Genomic DNA, 27,015 nt, shown 5'->3' with positions numbered 1-27,015 from the left:
TGCTTAGTGATTTCCCCAAAATACCACATACAACACATACGCCACTCAAGGCCATAACTCTATGGGATCTTCCGATCAATGTGTCTCAGGGGACTTTCGTCCCAACTCTGGTAGACCTTCCGGCCCTACCCGTATGACCTTCCGGTCCTCATCATCTTGACCTTCCGGTCCATACACTGTTGACCTTCCAGTCCATATCATGGTACTCATAACATAGAATAACACATACATATCACATAGCAACACATAGCACATACTTCGCATAGCATATAAGACCTTCCGGTCACACATAGTTACCACTCTAGGTAAATTATAATGAGAAGACTCACCTCTCATGATGTCTAGTAAACCTTCTGGCTTGATAACCTCGATCGAGCCTCCACCTAACACATAAGGCAAACATCTCTAATTAATACTTTCTCTTGTCCTCATCTCTTTAGAATGGGTAGAAGACCATTCTACCCCTCCCTGACTTCTCTTGAATCTGTTTGACAAAACCCAAAGGTCAACTGAAGTCAACTCTAGTCAACGGTCAAACTTTGACATGACTCGTCGAGTGCACTCAGGTGACTCGGCGAGTCCATGCTTGTCCTCTAAATCCTCCTAAGGTCTCACTCAACTCGTCGAGTTAACCTTTCACTCTACGGGTTACCACTGGTCACGAATCGCGGGGCAGCCCGACTCAACTCGTCGATTCCCCTTATGGACTCGGCGAGTTTCTTCCATGGCAACACTCAAACGACCTTCTGAGGTCATATCTGCTTCTCTAACCTATAGATCCGACTTCCACATGCCCAATAATCATGTAAAGGTCCAATCTTGACACTCATGCAATGCACACAAGGCTTCTTCTGGTGAAATAGCTTCTAAAATGGCAACCTAGGTTCATATCTCCAATGAAACAGCATAAAGCAGAATGGTTGGGACTCTCTGGACTAATTAAGGTCCAGATCTAAGACTTATTCCACCTTGGGACCTCATAAGCTTTGAATCCAAGCTAAAGAAGGAATAAGAAAACCCTAGATTCAAGAAAACCACCAAATACACGAGAATGAGTATAGATTCATACCTCCTACAGCAGTCCCATGCGAAGAGATGATAGATCCACTACCCCCATCTCGTTCCTTGCTTGATTCATGCTCTTTTCCTTCCACAAAACCCATAAAATTACTTGATTTCATCATAAGAACTCTCCCAAGGCTCCAATGGCGATTTAGGGTTTCTCACAGGAGATATGAGGCGCATCCAAGGTCATAAGTTCCTTTAAATAGGCTCCAACCCCAGAACTTATGGTTTTCTCTGCCCAGCACCTACTCGGCAAGTCCATACTAGGACTCGTCGAGTCCTTTCATTAAATACCCGCAATCAACTTGACGTGACTCGGCGAGTCAGACTCTCAACTCGTCGAGTGCCTCCTAAATCCTCAAAATTGAAACACAAACTAACATACCCAAAATCCCAGATGTTACATATGCACTAATAAAATTATATTTTCATAAATGCTTTTGGTTGATATAAAGCTAAAACGGCTTATTTTGTGGAAAAAAAATATTGTCGCATCCTACTTGTTGCATACATGCGTACTAGGATATGAGACTTATGTGGTTATGTCTTTGGGATCCTTTTTGAGTTATGAGTAGATTTCTAAATAATCTTCACGTACACATATAGAGGTTTGTTACCCCTTATATGGACTTGGAGTGGTGGCTTCCTTGACCTAGAATCGAATTACCATCAGAGTTTCTAGCTTGACCCATCGGCTAGGGGTAGTGGCTCCCTAGTCTAGACTTTTCATCTGTAATTTGGACTTTGAGATTGACTTGGGTTGGGAATAGTTGCATGCGTTTCATTATCCATTTAAATTGTTTCTTCCTAAAAATATATTTGGAAAAGTATGAAGTTTTGTATATTGATTTATTGATCAGATTATCGTTTTCGAATGTTTTGGAACTCGTATGAGTATTATTTAATCTATATGATCTTGTTCGAATTTTGATTATTGAAAAGGTTTTTTAGGTACATTTACCTTACATTATTTATTCACTTATGAAGTTTATATGAGATTTGTTATAAATGGCATTGTACTTTGATTTATGTTATGTTTTACCCCAAGCTAACTTTTGATGTGTATTTTGTTATTTTAAGAAGGTATGGGCATGTACATTGGTAAGAATCAAAGTATTTATTCATACACTGTCCATAACGTCTAACGATGTGATCATACTCACTAAGCTCCTCATAAGCTTAAACCACTCATTAATAAATTTTTGTAAGCTAGTAGATATTTTTAGAAGCTTAGAAGACTTACAAAACATTGGATATTTAGAAGACTTTTTTGTAATGACTTCCAGTGTTGCAAAACTCGGCCTACTCGGTCGATTACTCGGAATCGGCCCTCCACCGAGGCGAGTAATGTCAACTCGGCCAAAAAACTCGAATTTAGTCAAAATCGGCCAAAAATCGGTCAAACTCGTTCAAAAATCAGACAAACTCGGGCCTACTCGGTCTTACTCGGGCCTACTCGGTCAAACTCGGCTAACTCGGTCAAAATCGGTCAAACTCGGTCAAAGGGTCAAAATTGTCATAAAAAGAGAAAAAAATCAAGAATTTCAATATTAATATGTATAATGCACTTAATGATTTATTATTTAACACAAACATGTGATTATTACTACATATATATCTTAAATTTTCAGTAATTATCCACGTAGTGAGGCAATTATGTGTATTTCAGTTTTTATGTATTCAAATGTATCTAATTTTGGTTATATATTTCAATCAAATTATGATTTTAACTTATGATTTTGACATATATAATTTTCCAAAAAATATTTCTACATGAATTACCGAATCCGAGTACTCCCCGAGTACTCCCGAGTACTCGCTACTCCCCAGTCGGTCAAGCAGGTACCGAGTAGCGAGTTCTATAACCTTGATGACTTCATAAACCTTGCTTTTGATATATGTTGTGACACTCTCGCATGAAATATTTTATTAAAACCTAAATTTGTTGGAAAACTTTTATTTAGGACTGTTACCTGCATTTGAACTCTGTAAAACATTTGATTTAAAGTGTGAGACCATTTTCTGCAAACTAAAACCCTGAAATTTGTTTAAAAGATTTCGTTAAAGTATATAACAAATGTGATCACGCGAGAGGTGTTACACATTAAGCGGTGGGTGGTAGCGGTGATGCCGGTAGTGGGTGGTGGCAATGGTGGTGGTGGTAATGATGATGGTGATGGTGGTGGGTGGTAGCAGTGATGACGGTGTTGGATGTGGTGGTACTGAAGGTGGTTGTGGTGGGTGGCAGCGGTGGCATTGGTGGCAGTAATGATGGTGGTAAAGGCTAATATAGTAATCTTACACTTTAACTAATGAATTTTATATATGTATATATATATATATATATATATATATATATATATATTAAATTTGTGTAGAGTTAGCAATAATGAATTTTTGGCCTTTTAGATTTTGGCCACAATAGTTTTCCATTTTAACAGTTTTGGTCCTTATATTGTGGGTTTTCAAATTTGGGCCATGAGGTTTCTAGTATTTGCAATTTGGTGCATGGTCAATTATTAATCCGAAGGCAGATTCTGATATGTTGCACCTGACAATCAGATGTAGGCGTAATCCACCGCTTCAGGAAGTGATACGTGTTCTGCCCCCCTTTCTTCTGATTCACACGAACCAAAAAAACATCTACCGCTACCTAAACATTGTTTCTCCATCTTCTTCTCTGCGGATGAGATGGCCACTGGATATAATCTCCCACAGATCGATTAGTATTTAGGATTTTTAAGGTCTGTTTCTTGGCTACTGCACCCAAATCGGTATCGAAAATTCAGGGTTTATAAGCTTAACTGGTTGTTCAATATATTTTTAGGGCAAAAACATTGTCGTCTTTGGGCATCCTGTAAGTTTTTCTTTATATCGTACTATGTGTTTCATTTTGTGCATTTACATGGGGAAGTTAATAAATAACATCGTCATTTTACTCATTTCTATTAAGGGTGTGTTTGGAAAGGAAAAAAAGATGGTGTTTATTGCTTATTGCTTATTCTCACCACAATAAGTTAAGTTTAAGTATTTGGATAAAATCCTTAAAAATCAGCTTATTGTGTTACGAATAAGCTAAATAAGCTAATTTTAATAAGCATCTCCCCCTTGCTTATTGCTTATTGCTTATTGCTTATTCCCACCACAAATAAGTTAATAAGCAATAAGCTAATAAGCTAATCCAAACACCCCCTAAGTTTTATAAATTGACTTTCAAATCTTCATTAGATCTATTTACCTTTTTCAAAACTAATTACTTTTTGATAAGTATTACTCGAAACAATCAAAATTATCTATAAGAGTGGAAAAACTGTTCATTTCAATTTGGTAATACAATTTTTAGGTCTTACATGATGTTAATAGATGTATTCATTGTAGTTTGTTGTTTATAACTATATGTGATCACTTTCACTTATAAGGACTCCATGTGTCTTGACTTGGTGAAACATAAAAATGAAAACATTGGTTGGATAAATTGACAGTGCTTTAAATATCTTAATGACAATACATCTCTTCAGAAATAACCTTTCCAGATATCATCAGTTTTAAAATGTTAGGCATCATCTTATTCTAAACAATCTGCTAAGATTTAGAGAAATCATATGTAACTTATATAAGTGCTTTATTATAGAAGTGATGTTAAAACTACTTAAACATTCTTTTGTTGTAATTTATATTATACTTTTTATTCCTTTTTGCAGCTGAATATATAATGAAACCAAAAGGATGTGAGGAAGAGATGTATTTGTTCTTTGTGGATGAAGCAGTTGTAGACTCATTGTTTGTTCATAAAGTTGGTGGAGGAGTTTGAGAGATGCATTTTGAGTCAATTTTCTTTTGATTGGGACAATGTTCATTTTCATGATCAGTATTATTAGTATTTCTCTATAGATTTATTGGATTGTGTCTGTTTGTCATTATTAATTAGATCCAGCTAAAAAAAAAAAAGTAAAACGGCCTCTTGCGTTATGATTTATGGTATTGGTTGGTTATGGTAATCAAGAGCCAAAAAAGAAGATCAATGTACTTTTATTATATTTACAAAGATTCATTAAAATGTCCATTAATGGGAGATTTTCTCTTTATACCAACATACTTTCAAATTAATTGTTGAATTGGTCATTAACTTGTCTTTTAGAGCAAATTACATCTTTTGTGTCTGCATTAGACAGAACCAAATTTATTTAGCATAATAAACTATGAATAATCTATTAAGTGAAATAAATTTGGTTGTGTCTAAATTTAGTTATATTCTTTTGTCCCGATTCCATGAATTTATGATACTAAGGTTATGTCAATTTCTCATGTTTTTACATGATGCACCAAACTAATAAAATCATTTATGATTGTATGTTGTAACTATGGTTGCATAAATGGGCGAATTAAACATAATAGCAATTTCTCATGTTTTTTTATGAGCTTTACTCACATTTATGGAAAGTTTTTTTTTCACTTAGAAATCAAATTCCTTAGAAAAAAAATTGAACCAAACATAGAAAACGGATGAAATTGAATTTCAATTCCCTTAATTCCTTCCTTTATTTAATAGTTTTGTATATGTTTATTAAAACTGTTTTTCATTATCTCCTTTCATTTCCGTTTTACACAAAACCATCAACCATTATAAAAATTATCGTTAATATAGTATTTTTCCAAGTGGTTTTTTCCAGTTTTAAGTTTTTCCACTATAATCCAAGGTTTGTTTAATTGTTGTTTTTGTTTTGTTCATAACAAAATCTATGCCACATTAACCGTAATCGGACTCCTAACTTTATGAAGGTTGTTCATCCACGTCAATGATCCAAACTGAAACCCATGCACCATCGCTACTCATATAAAGCTTCAAAATCAATCTTGTAACTCGTCTTCTCCCCCGACATGTCAATGATCAAAACTCAAAGCTACCATAGCTACTCTTAATATCCAACTAAATTCAAGTATATATACACACGAGAGACCTCTAAATCTGTACCACATTAACTGCAATCGGACTCCTAACCCTATGAAGGTTGTTCATCCATGTCAATGATCCAAACTCAAAGCTACCATTGCTACTCTTATAAGCTTCAAAATCAATCCTGTAAGTCATCTTCTCCCCCGATTTCTGAAACCTTATAACATTAGGGTAAACCGAAGCTTTTACTCCTGTAATTTCTAGTATCGAATGATAAACTGCCGGGCCTTCGCCAATGTAAGTAACTGTCCTGTACACCGACAAATTTCCAGTCAAATTAGCAACACCAATCGACGGATAGTTGAAGTTGTAGGAAGCTGTGGGAGGATTCTTGCAGTAAACCGGTGTTGTGGTCAAGTTCTTGAGTTGTGAGACAGTTGCACCGCTGCTGCAAAGGAGGTTGATGAGATCGCTGGTGTTGAAGTCATAAATGAGTCCTGGGTTGACCGCTGCAATCGGATCTATGTGTCCTGATCCATAATCAAAAGGTGTTGCTTCTGTAGAATCCTCGTTTTTAATGAGGTCTCCGGTGTTATCAGTGATGGTAGCTGCAAGAAAAGTGATTACAGATACAGAATTATACAACAAGAAAATGGTTTTCTACTTTTCTTAGTTCTTAAGGATATGTACGTAAACGCAAAGATTCTATGATTTGCTTTTTTACCCTACAAAGTATTGCAAGTTGGAGAACCGAAAAACAAAAAGTAAACGAAGACTAGTTAGTGGAAGTATTTTTTTTTCTCTTACTTAATTTCTATATTAAGTTATATTTTGTTCACACTTTTACATAGTTTGCTAGATCAATTAATATTCACATTAAGTCAAAAAGAACACGGAATAAAGGGTAACCTGTTGTCATTATTGAAGATTTAATCATGGCAGGGGTCCAATTCGGATGAACCGATTTTAAAAGTGCTGAAACCGCAGCAACATGCGGACATGACATAGATGTGCCCGAGATCATGTTATAGTCAAGGCTGTTGCCAGCAGTGACATCTGTCGCGAAAGGTGACCATGCCGCCAAAATATTCACTCCTGGGGCAGTTATATCTGGCTGCAATTCAAATTTACAACAATCATGAATTAGAATTCAATTTGATTTGTTAAAAAATCTTATAGAATATAGAATAATACAAACTTTGATAATGTCGGGAGTTATTATGTTGGGTCCCTTGGAGGAGAAAATCGCCATGACTGGTGATGGTTTAATCCCAACATGTGTTACTGTTTGGTATATTCTAGCTGTTGAGTTCCTTGGATCATGATGCGACATTAACCATTAGATCATAATTGAGATCTTATATTGTTCTTTATATACAGAATACATGATTATTGACTTACTTGAAGGTGTTCATGTATGATTGAAGCTCTTGAGCTTCTTCTTGACCAATTGAAACGCTTGGAAGTGCAGATTGAAAGAGAACGTCTTTCCCAAGAGGGTCATCAACGAGGATCATCCCGGCACCACCACCTTCTTTTATTGTAATCGCCTTTTCGTTTTTATCATCAAATAATGTCTCAAGCGTACACGCTACGATCTTCCCCTTGATCAGGTTTGAATCCAAGGTATTTCTCTTGCAAAAGCTAGATAAGAGGAGCGAAAACACCAAATTATTGTTTGTTGCCACAGAAATGCATAGTAATCATTTAGTGTAGTTGCTAAGTTCATTAGACTACCTTGCATTTCTAGAAGGGATGCCGAAAGCTGCAGCATGAGTCCCGAATATCAAACGATATTGTTTCCCTTGATCCGGTGTGGTGTTTACACTAAAACCCTTCAATTGTTTATGATTTCCAAGAACCACATACGATGATAACTCACGATCAATCGTGCTAGCGGCTACAGTGAGGATCCACGGAGCGACATTACCCACCGTGCTTGGAAAAATACTATTCCCACCGGACGCACATACCACAATCCCCTTCTCAAATGCATGAAATGATCCAATCGAAAACACATCCTCAAAGTAAATCGGTTGGGGAGGGATTGGACCAAGAGAAAGAGAAATAACATCGACACCATCGTGTATGGCATCATCAATTGCTGCGAGAATGTCGGCCTCTTCGCAATCTTTGAACCAACAAGCTTTGTAGATGGAAAGCCTCGCACTTGGTACGCCTCCGGTGGCAGTGCCCGAAGCTAGCCCGTAGAAACTGACGTTTGAGACTTTTGATCCGGCAATAGTAGAGGCGGTGTGGGTCCCATGGCCGTCGGTATCTCGGACTGATCGGAAGAAAGTCCGATTGAAGTTCTCTAGAGGTCCTCTTATCGCTTCGAATGCTTTTGAGTAGTATCTAGCTCCTATTATCTTCCTACAAAAAGCGTCGCAAAAGGATGACTATTGTGACAAATATACTTCTGTCGCTATATCTAGCGTTACTAGTTTTAACAGGAACTTGTTGTTTACTTGTTGCAGTTGGATTGTGTGAAATTTTGTCCCACAACACATTCTCCCTTGAACTTCATTGGTACAGGCCCTAATCCATAGTCATTGAAGCTTTCTGATTCCGGCCAAACGCCTAAATTAATTTGGGTAAAGATTTTTATCAAAGACGAACTTTTTATGGTCATTATAATTTATAAGCAATGAGTGTTTGTAACACGTTACCTGTGTCAACGACACCAACAATTACATCTGATTTTATATCCATGGGAAGCTTGTTATATTGTGGAATAGAATCTACTCCTAGAAATTTCCATGACTTAGTCGTATGTAATTGATTCATTTTGCTCTCGAAGACTGAAACAACATCTTCGTTTTCTGTGATACAACAAAATTATAATCCGTTTAGGGAGATTACTTAACCAAAAGATAATAGTAGGGTATGTTTATTCTAGACCCGATAAACAAAATCTTTTTCATTTTCTATGATCTGAATCTAATCACATTATATATCTTATTCTAGAAAAGATTTATCTAACAGCCCCTAAATGACAAAAAATTGTTTTGCGACAAAGTATTGGGGAATAGATTAACACAAAACTTTGCTATTTCTATGAAACCTGAAAGTCTCGTTGCTTGATCAGGTGTAAGCATAGCTGAAAAACCTCTGAAACTTTTAGTATAATGATGGATTGATGCTTCTTTTGCTCCATTATAACTGCAAAAGAAGAGCCGCATCATAAACTCAAGTTTTTATTTATGGGATGATGGGGCCCATAAAACATAAGAAAGAATAAAATTGGACAGATAAATAAACGTATTGTATTTATACATGCTTGCCTTTCAAGAAGTGATGCGAGCAATTCATGGTTGGCTGTGACGACTGACTCTGAGCTCGGATGCGAGTGTTGTCCCATGTAGACTATGTAATGCTATAGATCAAGAAATACAAGTTCAATGCTTATACTATCATTAAAAAACTATAATTCTATGTATAATATAAATTTGAAGAGAGAACATGTTACCTTTCTGTCAGTTCCATGGCCAAACACAAGTGTAACCAGGAAAAAGAGACCGAAAAGTCTTGTTGATTTCATGTTTTGTCGAAAAGTCTTGTTGCAACCAGGGTGCATGATTGCGGTTTTTAAATGGCAAGAACAAATTGGAATTGTAGACTTTTGACAAAGTGGAGTCGTCTAGAATTTAATAGCCACAAGAAAAAAAGAAATTTCCAAAAGAGACTTGTAATTATTTAAATGAAACTTTAAGAAGATAAGTCGAAGGTAGGCATCAATGAACCGGCTTTTGTTTGTGTCCAAAGAAAACTGTATTATGATTGTTTATTTAGTAAAATAATCATATTATCGAAAATATGATCACAATATTTTATAATGGCAACTAAAATTTTAATGGAGATATGAGACAATACAATGATAAAATTAGATATTTTGTTTTGATTTTAAATAAAAATCTTTTATGCATCTTGGGTCATATAAACAAAATTTAACGATCGTGTATTTAAGATCACTATATGATGGAATATTGGAAATGTTAAAAGTTAACATTATTTCGGTCAAAGTTGTAATGCTACTCGATGCATCTTGTCAAAATTGACTCTTACGTACCAATTAATTTGATTTAGCTTTTGAAGAAACTAGTATAACTTGTATGATTACAACAATAAGCATATAATCGATAAAAAAAAATTCTTAAATATTCACAGTATATAACTCATTTTAAATTATATAATCAGTATAGTTGGAAGATTTTCAATTTTATGATCACATAGCTTTTTTTTTAATATGCAGTTGGTGCAAGTTTTCAGATGAGTGTAAAAAACTGGGATGCAAATTATGATTTCTCACTTATTTTATGTAAATGATGCTATTATGTTGTGCCTGTGGGATGTGGGAGATGGAGAATGCCATAAGGATTGTTTGTATTCTTAGATGTTTTTTTCTTGTGTCTGGGTTGAAGATCAATTTGAAGAAAAGTAAATTGATTGGTTTTGGTGTAGCTTCTTTTATGGTTGAGGCTACGATTACGCTTGTTGGGTGTGGGGCAGCTACTTTGCATTTTGTTCAATTGGGGATTACGGTTGGTCATCACGAGAACTAAGTAGGTGTTTGATCTACAATGTTAGATTGATTTAGGAAGAGGCTTTTGAGGTGGAAGACGAGGTCGTTATCTATTGGATGGCGTCTTACTCTACTGAAGTCAGTGGTGTGGTCAGTTGGGACATACTTCATGTCGATGTTTATGGCTCTTGTTACGGTTCTTTGTTCCTTAGAGTCTCTTAGGGCTTGGTTTTTCTGGGGAGCTAACCTAGGAGAGAGACACATATGCATTGGTTCATGTGGAATAAAGTGTTAGCTAGTGTAATATCCCAAAAACCATGATAAAATTTTTTATTTTTACAAAACACTTCCACAAAACCATAAGATAGTAAACCATTGTTTTCAAATCAAATCCATAGAATCATAGTATCAAAAATCTCCTAAAACATGAATCAGCAAGAGTATGTGTACGATCACGTCTTCGCATTCCAAATGAGTAAGCACGAAGCTTAGTGAGTTCTCTCAAAATACTCATACAACAATACATAAACAATACATGCACATCGGGCCCACGGTATAAAACTAGATTGCCCCTAGGCCTACAGTCTCCTAACTGGATTGCCCTCGGCCCACAGTCTCCCGACTAGATTACCTGATAACTTATTTTATCTCCTTATTTTTATTAGTTTATTTTAGATTTTTAGCTCTTTTTATTAGTATTGCATTGTATATTCTTTATTTTCTTTATCATTGATCGTATCAGGGACTTTTTATTTTGCATGAGGAATCTTGTAGGGTTTTGGAGCTTATCGCGATTGTAGATTAGAGTGAAGACGGGCTTAGTGGGCTTTCTGATGCATTGTTGGGCTTGGCGGATCCATAAAAGAAGATTTGTGCTTAAAAAGTTAAAGGCTTGGATGAAGTGGGCTTGTGAAGATGGATCTTGGACTTTTATTTTGGGCTTGGAGCATCCATATTTGAAGCTAAAATATGATTGGTTAATTTAAATCACATGGATATGGAGGGGACCAAGAGAATCTTTGGTAGTGGAAGGGTGGAGTGGAGGAATGAAGAGCCAATAGCATTACAGCAACACTTGCGCGGGTGGAATTTCCGTCGCACGGGTACCCACGCAACTTCCTAGTTTGGGCATTATGGTCATTTGGCACACCATAACCTTGGGGGATCAGATCTATCAACTACACTCTCGATTTTTCACCATTGAAGACCTGTAGGAGGCGATTTTGGAGCTTGAAGACTCATTTCTTTTCATGTTTCCAAGATATTGGTAGTTTCTTTATGCAATTAGACTTTTGTGATTGTTTTTCTATTGTCATAAGTGGCTAAAGTCTTTATATTGGTTAACTTTGGTTAAAACCTTTGAATATTTGTGGGTTTTTGAAGGATTCATGCTAGATTATCAATTATCTTATGTTTATGGTTCTAGATCATATTTCTTATGCTTGTTTAATGCTTTGATCATGAGCTTGGCACTTGAATGAGCTATTGTTAGTTTATTTCTTTGATTTTGCATTGAATTATTGAATTAACTTAGAACAAGGGCTTTATGATGGTAAAAATCATCTCTAGTTTATGAATCATAGCTCCTTTATGGATGTGTAAGCATTGACATCCTCTAGGAATTGGGGATTTCTTCTTTCGTAAGGCTAATTAACTTATTGGGTTTAATTGCTTCAATTAAACCCTTGATCTTGATTAAGAAGGTGTGTTGTGGGCTTACCCAACCTCCATACTACCTAAGAGGAATCTTGGCATATCATGCTTCATGATTGCTATAACCAATTTGGGATGAATGATAAGCTTCATGTTGAATCCTAATGATAAACACACAAATGTTCATTGTGTTGAATTGTCGTAGTTAACCAACTCTCTCCAATATTTGAGCATCTCACTATCTTGCTTAATAGCAAGTTTTTAGTTATTCAAGTCTTTTAGTTTTCAAGTAATCAAACACCCCCCCCCCCCTTTTTAGTTTAATTGTAGTTAATTAGTTTATTTACAATAGTTCTTTTAGATTGCATTGGTGATTGAATACAACCATTTCCCCGAGGATCGATACCCCTTTTTACCATTATATTACGTTTTATTTGCAAACAAATGATGTAATTTGCTTGGTGGGATTGACATCCCATTATTACCTCCGACCCACAGTCTCCCGACTGGATTGCCCTCGGCCCATAGTCTTCCAATTGGATTGCCCCCGGCCCATAGTCTCCCGACTGGATTACCCTGGATCCACAGTCTCTGACTAGATTACCACCAGGTTTGTTGGCGTACAACATAATGTCATACCGCCTCAAACCAACCTCACTATGTTGACATATACAAACAATAACCAATAACCAGCTAGTACAGGTAATCATACAGATCTACCAAGTTAGCAGATCACTATAGCATAGCAACATCCTATACACAAAGTTGTTAAGGGTATTATTATGAAGTCGATTATATGCTCAGTTTGTTAAACTCCATTGGAGTATGTTGACCATATTTTCGTTGGTTAAAGTTGGTGGATATTTGGGTCATATTGATATTCAGTGGGACGTTTAGATTTCTAGTCTAGTCACGTTACATTCGGCAGACTTAGAGGCTCTTTCATTTCCCTGTTTTGTTATAGGTGTTGGTCGTTAAGACCTGACATGTGTTGGATAATTCTAGTGCCTCTAAGGTCCCCTTGAATAGCATTATGCGCTTGATTGGGCAGTTGAGAGAATAGGGTTTGATTTTCAAAGCTATTGTCATGTTTGTGTTGGTGATGGGTCTTATACTTTTTTTGGCATGATTGGTAGATTCTGGCAGTCTTTGGCTAGGTATTTCCATAGATATTTTGCTTTGGGTCTCCACAAGAAGAGTATGGTCCAACATCGTTTATCTATGGGATGGTCGGTTAATACACCTTAGGCGGTGTCATGGGGTAGAACAAGAGCAATGGGATAAGTTTCTTAGTCTGATGCAAGAGGTGCATTTTAAGGATCATGTTGATAGGTTGGTGTGGTTGCTTGACGTGTCAGATTCTTTCTTTGTTTCTTCTACTCGTTTATTTTTGGATAATGGTATGTTGCCTAGTGCAGGGATGGAAAGTTGATGGAAAATTTGGGTTTCTATAATGTTAAATATCATGTTATGGTGGATTTGGTTACTGAGTATCCCAACTAAGGAGAGACTTTTTGTTAGGGGTATTATTATGGAGTCGATTATATGCCCGGTTTGCTAAACTCCATTGGAGTATGTTGACCATATTTTCGTTGGTTGTACAAAGTTGGTGGATATTTGGGGTCGTATTGATATTTAGTGGGACGTTCAGATTCCTAGTCCAGTCATGTTACATTCTGCAGATTTGACTAGGATGGTTCGTGGTCAGCATAAGTCATTTGATGCAGTGGTGATTATGGCTATATGGACCATATGGAATTTTCGAAATTCCACTATCATTGGGTCGTCATCTCCTAGGAAATCTGCTACTTCTATGATATTGTTCATAGGGCGTTTTTTTTTTTTTTTTTTTGGATTTCCATTAGGTATATAAAAAGCTACCTTTTCTTGGGTTTCTTGGCCGTATAACCCTAGTTTAGCTTGTATTATGTTGTAATGGTTATATTCTAGCTTCTTACTAGGTTTTTAACAAATCCCCCGCCTTTCCAAAAAAATCAAGATCGGTCTTAACATTTCGAATGCCTGTAAAAATCAAATTCATACTCAAAAAATTGTTGTTAATTGCGATTAAACATTTGCAATATATGCCAATCTTCACTCATTATTAATAAACTGAAACTATTATAAGTAACTTTGGAAAAAAAAAAAAAAAAAAAAGATAAATAGGCAACGCATTACTATTTTTTAAACATCGATCTTCTCTCAATTTTAAATCCAAATTAATTTATTATATTTTCATAATAAATATTTTTAAGAAACTTTTCACAATCAAAATCAAAACCAAAACGTTTAATCTTTCTAAAGACATAGTAGATCAAAAATAAGATTTAAAAGTTTTAATTTTGAAAAACTTATTTCTGTTTTAACAACTATAGTGAGAACAATCAACAATATTATGTATGCTGCTAAAGAAACTGAATAAGATTTTATCTCTTTTTTTTTTTTGAACCGGCAAATCTAATCTACTCCTAAGCTAACAGAATAAGATTTTATCTCTTTTTTTTTTTGAACCGGCAAATCTAATCTACTCCTAAGCTAACAACACCTATTCCACCTATGTCCACAACGGGACTTGAACCCTCGACCTCAAAGAGGGAGGACACCACCTGATACCGCTGGGCTACAAGCTCTTTGGTAGATTTTATCTCTTTTAAGAAGTTTAATATTGCATTAGTTGTATCATGTTCAGTTGGTAAACAATATTTGTAACAATTCAAGCTCGTTGAATAAACCGGCACAACTACGATACTAATGTATGAGATATAACCATTTTGTAACTTCTTTTCAAAATTTATTTAGTTTTCTTTAGTTCATCAGTATGCAATGATTTAGCTTTTCTATTGTGAATAAGAATCCAAAAAGATGTGCATACTACTTATATTGCTTAAATCTTCACTCAAACGAACTAATAGTGTAAGTAACAATATATGTACACAAGTTGTTAAATCATGAATGATAGTCTATGTGAAGTTCATTTACTATTTCAACTACTAACCATCACTCTCGTCAAAATGTAATTTCTTAAAAATTATTCTTTAATTATTTTTCTCAACAACACCGAAGCAATTTCGAAGTTAGAAGCTATAACCAGATAGTTTTGTGGATATATAATTGTATTTATTCTGATATCTAAATTTTATATTAATTATAAATTTAATAAAACTACTCCAATATTTATTGTTAACAAAACATGAATTGAATTAGTAGACTGAAACTATACTTTAATTAATATAACATTATTTTGTCTTTTAAATTTTAGCAACACAATATTTAAAAAAAAAAAAAAATCAATCAGATATCTATGCAACCGCATCACCAGCACAACCCAGAGCCACCACTATACATAGGAAAGATATAAAAACAGCAACAGCAGGCATAAAAACAACCACGTATTCAGTCAACACCTAGATGCCAATTTTTCTACCGATTTGTTATCATGATGGCCCCTTTTGCTAAATCCATATCCAAATGTTTGTGATTATAAACCATTTTATTTTAAACAAATATATATTACATTTTTGCATCAATAATATAGTTATTAACAGTGACACATTAATAACCTAGATATAAAAAATGACTGAACAATATAAATAGTTAATCACACTTCGATTTTCAAATTGGTTCAGAAGGAAAAACATAGTATATCCTTGTTGGTTCAGAAGAAAAGCTTGAACATGCTCAAACTTGTATAAAATCCAACACCAAGTATTTTAAAATACATTTGACATAAATGAGTTCAACCCAACTCAACTCAACTCACTGAGTCACTGTTCATTAACCTTCTTCCCCAAATTCTTTTGTGAATCTCTCATGAAGCTCAAGATCACTTTTACTCACAGTTGGCCTCTGCCTCACCAAAACCTTATCAAAATCCGCCCGTATGATTGGCGGCGGACTAATCTGCAATAACTCCTCACATCAGACAGAACAAAACAGTACAGAACAGAACAAAACAAAACAAAACAGTACAGTCTTATCTTATATCTTATATTGTGTGTGGTATGTATTGGACTGTTATCAATAGGACGAAAATTACTATATATCTCTTGTGTGTCTGGAAAAGACGAAAATGCCCTTTTCATTACCTTTGAAGCGAGTCCTTTTGCTGCAAGCTCTTGCATGGTGATCTGGACAGCCCCGGGTTGTTTAGGTCCACACGGGACCCACAAGCCGTCGTTTGTGTTAACAAAAAACATGGCGTCTTGAGTTTTACGGACCGGTTCAAATAAAACATCCTTAACCTACACAAAATAAATAAAAATAAATGATAGATATTCTACAAATGGTATTTCAGGGTCTTTATAGGAATTTCACTTACACAAACAGCAATATCAGAACCAGAAAACCCTTCAGTCTTACGACCCAAAGCTTCAAAGTCACTATCAGTTAAGTTATTAGGCGTATCCCCTAAATGAACCTATAAACAAAAACAATTAAGATTTTAGAATATAAAAAAAAATTGAAAAATTACATATATTGCCCTCGTATTACTTTGAACATGTGCTGTCTTGCTTTCATATCTGGGAGTGGAATGTATATACGCTTATCAAATCGCCTCCTTATAGCCTGCATTACAACAATTAGTCAAGTAGTCAACAGTTGTTTATTTACTAAAATACCCTTATGGGAATTGTTTATTTATTTACTAAAAGACCTGATCAAGAGAGTAGGGTGTGTTTGTGGCTGCAAGAACTAAGACTTTGTCATCATTGTGTCCTACACCCTGAAAGAATAAAAACAAGTGTGTTTAAGCTTTAAGGGGTAGTTTAGTAAAAGATTAATGGATTTTTTTTAAAAAAAAATGACCTGCATTTGAACAAGAATTTCGGTTTTGATACGTCTTGAAGCTTCACTTTCATTGCCCTCACCACGTTGACCACTTAAGGAGTCAATTTCATCAATGAAAATGATGGAAGGTGCACTTTCACGTGCCATTTGGAAAAGATTTGAGACTAGTTTTTCACTTTCACCCATCCACTTTGAAACAAGATCTGAAGAAGATACACTGCACGAAAAAAGACATTTGAAATTATTAAAATAAAAAAGATCTATTTATGTAATGGTTAGAATTAAGACCTGAAAAATGTAGAGTCTGCTTCAGTAGCAACAGCTTTTGCTAAGTATGACTTTCCTGTGCCAGGTGGACCATATAAAAGAAAAGCTCTCCAAGGTCTCCTTTTACCTACAATTAAACAAATTCTTAAGTTGTTGGTGAAGATATAAAATATATCTATGAAATGGTTTTGGTTATCAAAAAACATATAGGGTATGCAAGTATGTGTGTTATAATCATTATTGTGAGAATAATAATTATTTAAGATTAGCATTAAAGAACATTGTAGTAAGCACTTTTGGTGTGTGGATTGTAAGCAAAATTGAAAGATAAAACATTAGCACTTAGCACAATAACGCAAGCTACCTCCAGTTAAAAGTTCTGTCAATTGAAACTAGTGTTTCTCCAATAAATTGCCCCCATCATTATATATAAAATATATCTTCATGACACATAATATCTGCATTTTGCTTGGGGATGAAAGTTATTGTAACTCACTAACATTCTATAAGATCTTGATACACAAGTCAAGTTATTTGGGAGGCAACTAAAAGTTATGCAGCTCAATAATTTGGGAATTAGAAGGAAAGGAAATAGTAATGAACAAAAGATAACGATGTTAGACCAGTTATGATCTTGAAGAAGTAGCAGAGATGATGAATCAATCACTGAAGTTCAAATAATCTAAGAACCCTAATGAGTTGCTCATGTTCCATCAAATCAAGTAAAAAGAAACCAAGATGCAATGATGATATCAAGTATACTAACCAGTAAAAAACTGAGGAAACTTCACCGGTAGAATAACCGCTTCTTGTAAAGCCTGCTTAGCACTCTCAAGACCAGCAACATCATTCCACTTAACATTAGGTTTCTCCCGAACAATCGCAGAGTTCAATCCAGCCCTAAGCTTTGACTGCTCAGGATCTTCCCCATCTCCACCTCCCCCTTCCCCATCCTTGGGTTTCGTCTTTGGCCGTGCCGCCACCGCCGCATCACCTCCGCTAGCCGCCGGGCCCGTACCACCTTCATCCAGAACAGCCCTAATCTCCTCCGCACGACGCAAATACTCGGTGAATTTCTGCGTAATCGCTTCACGAATCTTAGGGTTTTTTTCGTACTTTAAGTGTGTTTTGAAGTACTCCAAAGCGTTCATGTACAAGGGAAAAGCTTTTGCGTAATTTCCAGCATTGTCCTCTTGTACAGCTTGCTTCACGTACTCTATTGCTTGTTCTTTGAAATTGCTATACATGGCATATGTGTAATCAAGGGTTTTTGAGATCGAATGATTGTGGTAGTATAAATAGGAAAAAGGGAATGAAACCCTAGAAATTAAGGTGGATCGGGAACTGAAATCGACTAATTTGGGGGTTCGATTGGAGGAAAAGGGAGAAGACGATGGTGATCAGGTGACGAAGGAATGGAGTCAAATGCTCCTCAATTCGAATTTACACGCGAGTCGGAGGCTTGCTTTTTATTTTTACTTCCTTTTATAAAATATATTTCTGATTTGTGTTCGACTCACCATCTAATACTAACACGATAAAAAAAATTATGTTTATCAAGTACAAAATTATATTACGTGACCAATTAAAATTGTTTATAAGCTAACTTATAAGCTCCAAAGTCTAAACATCGCCCAAGGCTATTCAGTGTACCTCTCACGCGAGTTGGTGATGTTGATGTTGAATTCTTTCACGGACGTGAACATCACGACCTCTCTCGTGGACCTGATGTGGTGTCGAAGCTGAGGAGGTCGAACCCAAGCGGTAGTGGCATCAGTGGAAGCCTCAGATGAAACTGAGAAGGTTGTTGGGTCTGGAGCAGTACCGGTAGGTCGGCGACGAGAATACACGCGTAAGGGGGTAGTAGGTGATGTCACCAACGGAACCGTAGGGGGCTCGGTAGGTGGTGAGATGGGGGTTTGTTGAGGTGACGGTGTAGTGGTTGGTGGTGGTGAATTGTTTGGTGGTGATGTGTTGGGTATCGTAGGAGCAGGATACATCGAGATGTAAGGGTCAGATGTGGGGGGTATATGTGGTATAGGTTTAGGTTTTAAGAAGGGAAAATAGGTTTCATGAAAGCGAACATGGCGGGAGATGTAAACGTTGTCAGAGGTGGAGTCAAGACAACGGTATCCATGGTGAGAGGAGGTGCACCCAAGAAAGACACACTGGATGGATCTAAAATCCATCTTATGTTGGTTATAGGATCTTAGATGGGGAAAACATTGACACCCAAAAACCTTTAAAAAGGAAAAATTAGGAGAGCGATTAAAGAGAAGCTCAAATGGTGAAATGTGAGAGGTTGTTCGAGATGGCATTCGGTTAATAAGATAGACTGCAGTGTCGCATGCGAAATGCCAAAAAGTGTTAGGAACACCTAATTGAGCCAGTAAAGTCAGACCAGTCTCAACGACATATCGATGACGTCTCTCAACCAAGCCGTTTTGTTCACTTGTATGAGGACAAGAAAGACGATGAAGAATGCCAAGTGATGTAAAAAATGGATTAAATTTGCGAAACTCCCCCCCCCCCCCCCCCCCCAATCAGTTTGGACCGATTTAAGTTTAGTAGAAAATTGTCGTTCAACAACAAAGACAAATTGTTTAAAAAACTCAAAAACATCATAATTGCATTTAAGACGAAAGATCCACATAAAACGAGAGAAATCATCAACACACAGTAAAAAGTAATTGTGACCATCAAAGGAGGTCACAGGTGTCGGACCCCAAACATCTCAAACAAGAAGATCCAAAATATGTTTGCTATTAAAATTGGATGAAGTTAAGTGAAGTTTAGAAGACTTCCCAATATGACAAGGTTTACAAAAAGTATCAGAAAATTTACTAGAAATAGGGAGACAATACTTAGAACACATAAAATTAAAAAGTTGTGAATGAGGGTGTCGCCCCAGCCTTTGGTGCCAAATGTCAGATGAAGCCTTAAAGGTAGTAAACGCAACTTTAGGAAGACTATGAAGAGACGGAAGGATGATGGAGTAGAGCTTGTTGTTACTTGGACCCGTGAGGAGGGTAGTTTTGGTAATATTGTCTTTCACAGCAAAAAAGAAGAATGAAATTCAAAGAAAACGTCGTTGTCAAGATAGAAATTTTGAACGGAAAGAAGATTCTTTTTTATTTCAGGAACATGAAGAATATTGGATAAAGTAAAAGATTTTGAAGGAGAATAGAAACGAGTAGAACCAATATGTAAAATAGGTAGACCCATACCATTGCCAACATGAAGCGAGTCCTCACCAAAGTAGGTTGTGTGGCTGTCAAGAGAGGAAACATCATGAGAAACATGATTGCTGGAACCAGTGTTGGGAAGCCACGTGGTAGACTGAGAGCGATTGACAGCATAGTTGGCTGTTCGTTGTTGGCGAGAGCGGATAGTGGTCGGGTCTCGGTTAGGGCATTGGGAAGGAATATGCCCGATGCCACACCGGTTGCAGGTACCATACACCGTGTTTTGTGAAGATGCCCAAGGAAATTGGTTGTTGCGGGTGCCTCCTGATGGTTGTGATGGGTTTTAGCCATAAGAACTTTCCTATGTGCGCATGCAAAACCCTAATGCTTGGATCTAGGCTTTCTAATAAACATGCTTTGAATCCAAGACTTCTAATTACTAATTAGGTTAAATAACAACAATGAAACAGATCTAGAATCATACCTTTGAGTTCCTTGTTGATCTTGAGGTCTTTGAGCTTCTAGAGTCACAAATGTCACTCCTCTAATGGTTTACAAACACCAATAGCAAGAAGAATGATTTAGGAGAGAGGAGAGGGAGGAATTTCGACCAGGGTTCTCTTACTTAATCAGAGGTGTCGAATTCCGTTTGCTATGGGGTCTATTTATACTTGTAGACTCCTTAAGGGTTACAACCTAAACCCTAATTGGATAATCTTCTCTTAAGGCTATCCAAATCCATTCCATAGATAAGCATATGGACGATTTTAGCTATCCAAAAGCTCTTAGAATTCGTCCAAGACATATCCTAATGGATTTACAGTCTAAAGCTTAACTATCAAACAATTGACAGTTTATACCCCTTTATTTAATTAATCTCTTTAAGTCACCAAATTAATTCTAATTAATTCTATGACTTATATTAATCAAATAACAAATATATTATTCATTATATTATTCACATAATATATTAATAATATTTACTCTCTCTTAATAAATCATCCTATCAAGTTGCTATGGTGAAGGCAACCCAAAAGGACCATGCACAACCGGATCAAATACTTGCCTAATATAGTTGCAGCCTTAGACACTATTCCAACAATCTCCCACTTGGATAAGTCTAGTAACTATATTCATAAGTACAATTTGGTTTGCAATCATAGCTCTCAAAGACGCTGTCAACTCTGATCTAATCAATCTTGTCCTTTAGATAAGGGAACGTACAGTCCTCTGTTAGATATCATGCTGACAATCCTATGGAATGGTTAGTCAAGCATTTAGGTTTCTCGATCTCTGATTTATTTGACATAGAACTTAATTGAACACATCAATTCAGTTCTGACCGGGCCCGGCACATAAGTCAAATCAAATCATCGAGCGGCCGAGATATCGCTTTTACCTTCTTAGATAAAAGTTACAGATAAACTTCGACTTATATGCATTTACTTATTCATTTACCAACTATACACAACAATATGTTTTATAACACCAAGTTACTGATGCGTTTTCGTATTATCAATGTACAATCAATTAACAAATAATAAACCATATATCTAGGTTTTAAGACTATATGATATTATCGTCTTGCGATCACCTTTTATATCGTATTCCATAAGGTGATTCCAGCAAGCGCGGGTTTATTCCAATGCTCAAAACTAGTTCATAAGCACTCATGAACGTTGCAGCAATCCCTTGCTATGTCTAACACCATTTAGACATTCTACACACCAATTCATGACAATCTTCATTCATATCTACTCCCAACATATGAACGATTGTGGACCATTTGAACAATTCGATTATTCCTAATAACCTCAATTATTCTGGAAGTCAAAGCATGCAAAGTGAAACAATAGCTAAACAAATAACATAAGATAGTAACATTACTCATAAATAAAACTCCTTTATTTAATCATCAAATGTCAATTACATTTATCTATTACACGTTTCTAATACTATCTAATCTATGCTAATATCATCCTTTAGCCCAATACTCCTAGCATGCTGCAAGTGCTTAACCCTACTCAGTCCCTTCGTAAGCGGATCTGCTGGGTTATCTTCTGATGATATCCTCTTTACTACGAGTTGTCCTTCTTCTACACGATGTCTGATGAAGTGATATTTTCTGTCGATATGTCTTGATCTACCATGATCCCTCGGTTCCTTGGTCAAGGCAACCGCTCCTTCATTATCACAGAAAATCTCCATGGACTCCTTTATGGAAGGTACGACTCCAAGATCACCGATGAAGTTCTTTAGCCATATTGCCTCCTTCGACGCTTCGCTCGCTGCAATGTACTCTGATTCGCACGTTGAATCAGCTACGGTTTCCTGCTTGGAACTCTTCCATGTCACTGCTCCTCCATTTAGGGTAAAGACCCAGCCCGACTGCGAACGGTAGTTGTCCCTATCGGTCTGAAAAATGGCGTCACTATACCCTCGCACCTTCAAGTCATCACTCCATCCGAGGACGAAGAACCATTCCTTCGTCCTCCGAAGGTACTTAAGGATGTTTTTCACCGCAATCCAATGTGCTTTGCCAGGATTCCCTTGATATCTGCTAACCATGCTCAAAGCGAAGGCTGCATCAGGGCGAGTACAAGTCATAGCGTACATGATTGAGCCAACTGCGGAAGCGTATGGTACTCGGCTCATTTCTGCTACCTCAGCTTCGGTACTCGGACTCTGAGTCTTACTCAATTTGGCATTACTTTGTATCGGTAGTTCTCCCTTCTTTGAGTTTTCCATACTAAAACGTTTTAGTACTTTCTCTAAGTAAGTATTCTGACTAAGTCCAATTAGTCTCTTACTTCTTTCTCTTACTATCCTTATTCCCAAAATGTAAGAAGCCTCTCCGAGGTCCTTCATAGCGAAGCACTTCCCGAGTCAGGACTTAACTTCCTGCAGAGTCGGGATGTCGTTTCCTATGAGTAATATGTCATCGACATATAGAACGAGGAAGCTTACTATACTCCCACTGGCTTTGACATATACACAAGATTCGTCTTCGCTTCGTACAAATCCAAACTTTTTGACTTTCTCATCGAAGTAAAGATTCCATCTGCGAGACGCTTGCTTAAGTCCATAAATGGACTTCTCAAGCTTACACACTCTATCCGGATGCTTCGGATCCACAAACCCCTCTGGCTGAGCCATGTAAACATCCTCAGCCAACTTTCCATTAAGGAAAGCGGTCTTGACATCCATTTGCCAAATCTCATAATCATGAAATGCGGCAATTGCTAGCATCACTCTAATAGATTTAATCTTCGCAACTGGTGAGAAGGTCTCATCATAGTCAACTCCAGGAGTTTGAGTAAAGCCCTTCGCGACCAATCGCGCTTTATATGTGTGTACGTTCCCATCCATGTCGGTCTTCTTCTTGAAGATCCATTTGCACCCAACGGTCTTGCGTCCGGGCACGTGATCAACCAAATTCCAAACTTGGTTATCATACATGGATTGGATCTCGCTATCCATTGCCTCTTTCCACTTTACAGACTCCGGGCCTGCCATGGCTTCCTTATAGCTATTAGGTTCATCAAGGTTTACTAGTGTACCATCACTAATATACGTGTCCCCTTCGGTAGTAATATGAAAGCCATAAAACTGGGGATGAACTCTAACTCTATCGGAACGTCTAAGAGATAAGGATTCGTCAATCGGTTCAACCAGAGTTTCCTCCTCGGGTTGAACGCCAGCGGTAAAGGTTCCTTCATCTATCGACTCTTGAATCTCTTCAAGTTCGATTTGCCTCCCACTGTCTCCTTGGCTTATGAGTTCTCGCTCTCGGAAAACTCCTCTTCTCGCAACGAAGACAACATTGTCCTTCGGTCTATAGAAAAGATATCCAAAGGATGTCTGCGGGTAGCCGATGAAAATACATCGCTCACTTCGAGGTTCAAGCTTGTCGTGAGTATCTCGTCTTACGAAAGCCTCGCAACCCCAAACCTTGATATGTGCCAACGAGGGAGCTTTCCCCGTCCACATCTCGTGAGGTGTTTTGGCAACCTTTTTAGTAGGGACTCGGTTAAGGATATGGGCGGCAGTCTCTAAGGCATACCCCCAAAAAGAGATTGGTAGCGAAGCACGACTCATCATAGAGCGAACCATATCTAATAAGGTTCGATTACGCCTTTCTACCACACCATTCAACTGCGGTGTCCTAGGAGGCGTCAATTGTGAAACTATTCCACACTCCTTGAGATAATCGTGGAATTCAAGACTTAGGTACTCTCCTCCTCGATCGGATCGAAGCATCTTGATTTTCCTGCCCAATTGATTCTCCACTTCATTCTTGAACTCTTTGAACTTTTCAAAGGTGTCTGACTTTTGCTTGATTAAGTAGATATACCCATATCTACTATAGTCATCGGTAAAAGTCACATAGAAGCGGTTTCCATCCTTCGTGGTTGATCTAAACGGTCCACATACATCGGTATGTATTAGGTCCAATAGACCCTCGCCCCTTTCACATGTACTCGTGAAGGGCGACTTAGTCATCTTTCCAAGCAAACAAGACTCGCATGTGTCATCTTCCCTAAGGTCGAATGACTCCAACACTCCATCCTTTTGGAGTTGGGCTATGCGTTTCTTGTTGACATGTCCAAGACGACAATGCCACAAGGATGCTTTATCCATACTAGTGGAAGAATCAATATTCAAAACATCATTTCCTAAGTTATCAACAATCATAACGGTTTCATATATTCCATTACATGGTATAGCTTCAAAGTAAAAGACACCATTTAGATAAGCCAAAATAGAACCATTCTCATTATTAAAAGAAAATCTAAATCCTTGTCTATTTAAACCATGAAATGAAATGATGTTTCTTGCCATTTCTGGCGAATAGCAACAATTGTTCAAATCTAAAATCAAACTATTCCTAAGCACTAAAGAATACACTCCAATCTTGGTCACAGGCGACGATCTTCTGTTCCCCATGATTAGATTGATCCTTCCTTGCTCCACATCCCTACTTTTTCTTAGTCCCTGCACATTAGAACAAATGTGATAACCACAACCGGTATCAAGAACCCAAGAAATAGCATGATTAGAATCGTTAGATTTGATTGTATATATACCTGCGAAAGATGGCTTGATCTTTCCTTCTTTGATTGCTTGCAGGTAATCCGGGCAGCTTCTCTTCCAATGTCATATCTTGTGGCAGTGGTGGCACTCTGCCTCCTTCGGGTTAGAGCAGGGCTTGGCGGGATCAACTTTGGTCCCACTAGAAGAGGCACCATCTCAGGCTTTCACCTTGCGATAGTTCTTCGATGAAGTTTTCCTCTTCTTTCCCTTCCCTTGTCCAATAGCCAAGACAGGAGCAGCGGGCGGATTGGGAGTAGGTGCAACAGACTTGTCCTTGAAGTTGCTCTTAGCAACCCTCAAGAGACCTTGGAGCTTGCTTAGGGTGACCTCTTCTTTGTTCATATGGTACGTCATCCTAAATTGGTTGTACATCGGAGGCAAAGAGTGAAGCACCATGTCGATCGCCAAGTCCTCACCGAAGTCAACATTTAACTTGCGAAGGCGGTCGACATACCTTTGCATCTTCTGCAAGTGCACGGTAAGAGATTCTCCATGACCCATCTTCGCGGAAATCATGTTAGTGAAAATCTCATACCTCTCTTGTCTCGCGTTTTGGTGGTACCTCTCCAATAAGTCTTGGTGCATCTCGTACGGGTACATGTCCTCGTAGGACTTTTGGAATTCGGAGTTCATGGTGGCGATCATGATGCAATGTACCTTCGTTGCATCTTGCTCATGAGTTTCAAAGGCGGTGATTTCGGCTGGAGTAGCGATTCCGGTGTTGATTTTCTCGAGCTTCTCATCAAGGACATACTCTTTGTCCTCATAGCGAGCAATGGTGCGAATGTATCTTATCCATTTGCTAAAGTTCGTTCCATCGAAGGTGACCTTTTGGCAAAGGCTCATCAACGTGAAAGAACTAGCAGCAGCGTTGTTTGCGTTCGACATCTACAATTAGAAAAGGACAAAGATAGATTAGAATAAGAATCCCTAATTATCACCCAATAAGAAAATTAGGGCTAGGATCCAACAATAACATTTACATACTAGAAAAGGGATGCCGTAATCTAACATGCAAATAAATTGAAGGTAAGTGAATGATGATTCACTAATTCTCCATCACAAAACTTAAACTATTAGTCCTAAGTGTTTTTGAGAATTCCTAGGTTCGGATGAGATTCATTGAAACTATTCAATGGCATGTTTAAATCTCGATATGCCCCTCTTGTTTGTGACTGGGATGCCGAGGATCACAAAGCGGGTGTGAATTACCATGCAAATTCACATGGTGCCTTCATTGTAACGATCACCTATTCGATGTGCCGGTAAACCACACACGCTCCATCGAACTATGATAAACAATGAATCACCCTTCGCCACCTTCGCTTAGAACCAATTAGTGTGCCGGTAAACCACACACGCTCCACTAACATCTTAGCAAGGTGCAAAGTGTAATTTCATGGGATTGCATCAATTCACTTTTCCTAAAGTAACTAGGATTGGGAAATTTTTTTAAAAAATGTGTAGTTACTTTGTATTTATTATTATACGTTTAATGAGAGGATGAGGTTGCCCTATCCTACCCGTTCGGCTAACGACCCTCCACC

The 27,015-nt window shown here is 37.3% G+C and overlaps 2 protein-coding genes across 2 annotated transcripts; both read right to left on the bottom strand.

Moving 5' to 3' along the window:
* Positions 1-5,862: 5,862 nt before the first annotated feature.
* On the bottom strand, positions 5,863-9,587 carry LOC111886036 (subtilisin-like serine-protease S). The gene is made up of 10 exons (XM_023882278.3): positions 9,429-9,587; positions 9,244-9,335; positions 9,024-9,121; positions 8,629-8,781; positions 8,428-8,539; positions 7,697-8,332; positions 7,361-7,603; positions 7,158-7,272; positions 6,869-7,073; positions 5,863-6,567 (listed from the first exon to the last, which is right to left on the bottom strand). The coding sequence occupies exons 1-10, from the start codon at positions 9,534-9,536 to the stop codon at positions 6,026-6,028; spliced, it is 2,304 nt and encodes a 767-aa protein (XP_023738046.1). The 5' UTR covers positions 9,537-9,587; the 3' UTR covers positions 5,863-6,025.
* Positions 9,588-15,725: 6,138 nt separating this feature from the next.
* LOC111886017 (protein SUPPRESSOR OF K(+) TRANSPORT GROWTH DEFECT 1) lies at positions 15,726-18,653 on the bottom strand. Its single transcript, XM_023882257.3, has 8 exons — positions 17,956-18,653; positions 17,211-17,316; positions 16,941-17,139; positions 16,789-16,857; positions 16,626-16,700; positions 16,453-16,551; positions 16,220-16,375; positions 15,726-16,034 (listed from the first exon to the last, which is right to left on the bottom strand). Exons 1-8 carry the CDS (start codon positions 18,434-18,436, stop codon positions 15,909-15,911), a joined length of 1,311 nt encoding a protein of 436 aa, XP_023738025.1. The 5' UTR covers positions 18,437-18,653; the 3' UTR covers positions 15,726-15,908.
* Positions 18,654-27,015: the final 8,362 nt, after the last annotated feature.

Source organism: Lactuca sativa, chromosome 1 (assembly GCF_002870075.4).
Source record: "Lactuca sativa cultivar Salinas chromosome 1, Lsat_Salinas_v11, whole genome shotgun sequence".
Taxonomy (NCBI): Eukaryota; Viridiplantae; Streptophyta; class Magnoliopsida; order Asterales; family Asteraceae; genus Lactuca; species Lactuca sativa.
Note: the sequence above shows the minus strand (reverse complement) of the source record. Positions and strands in the feature narration are given on the sequence as shown.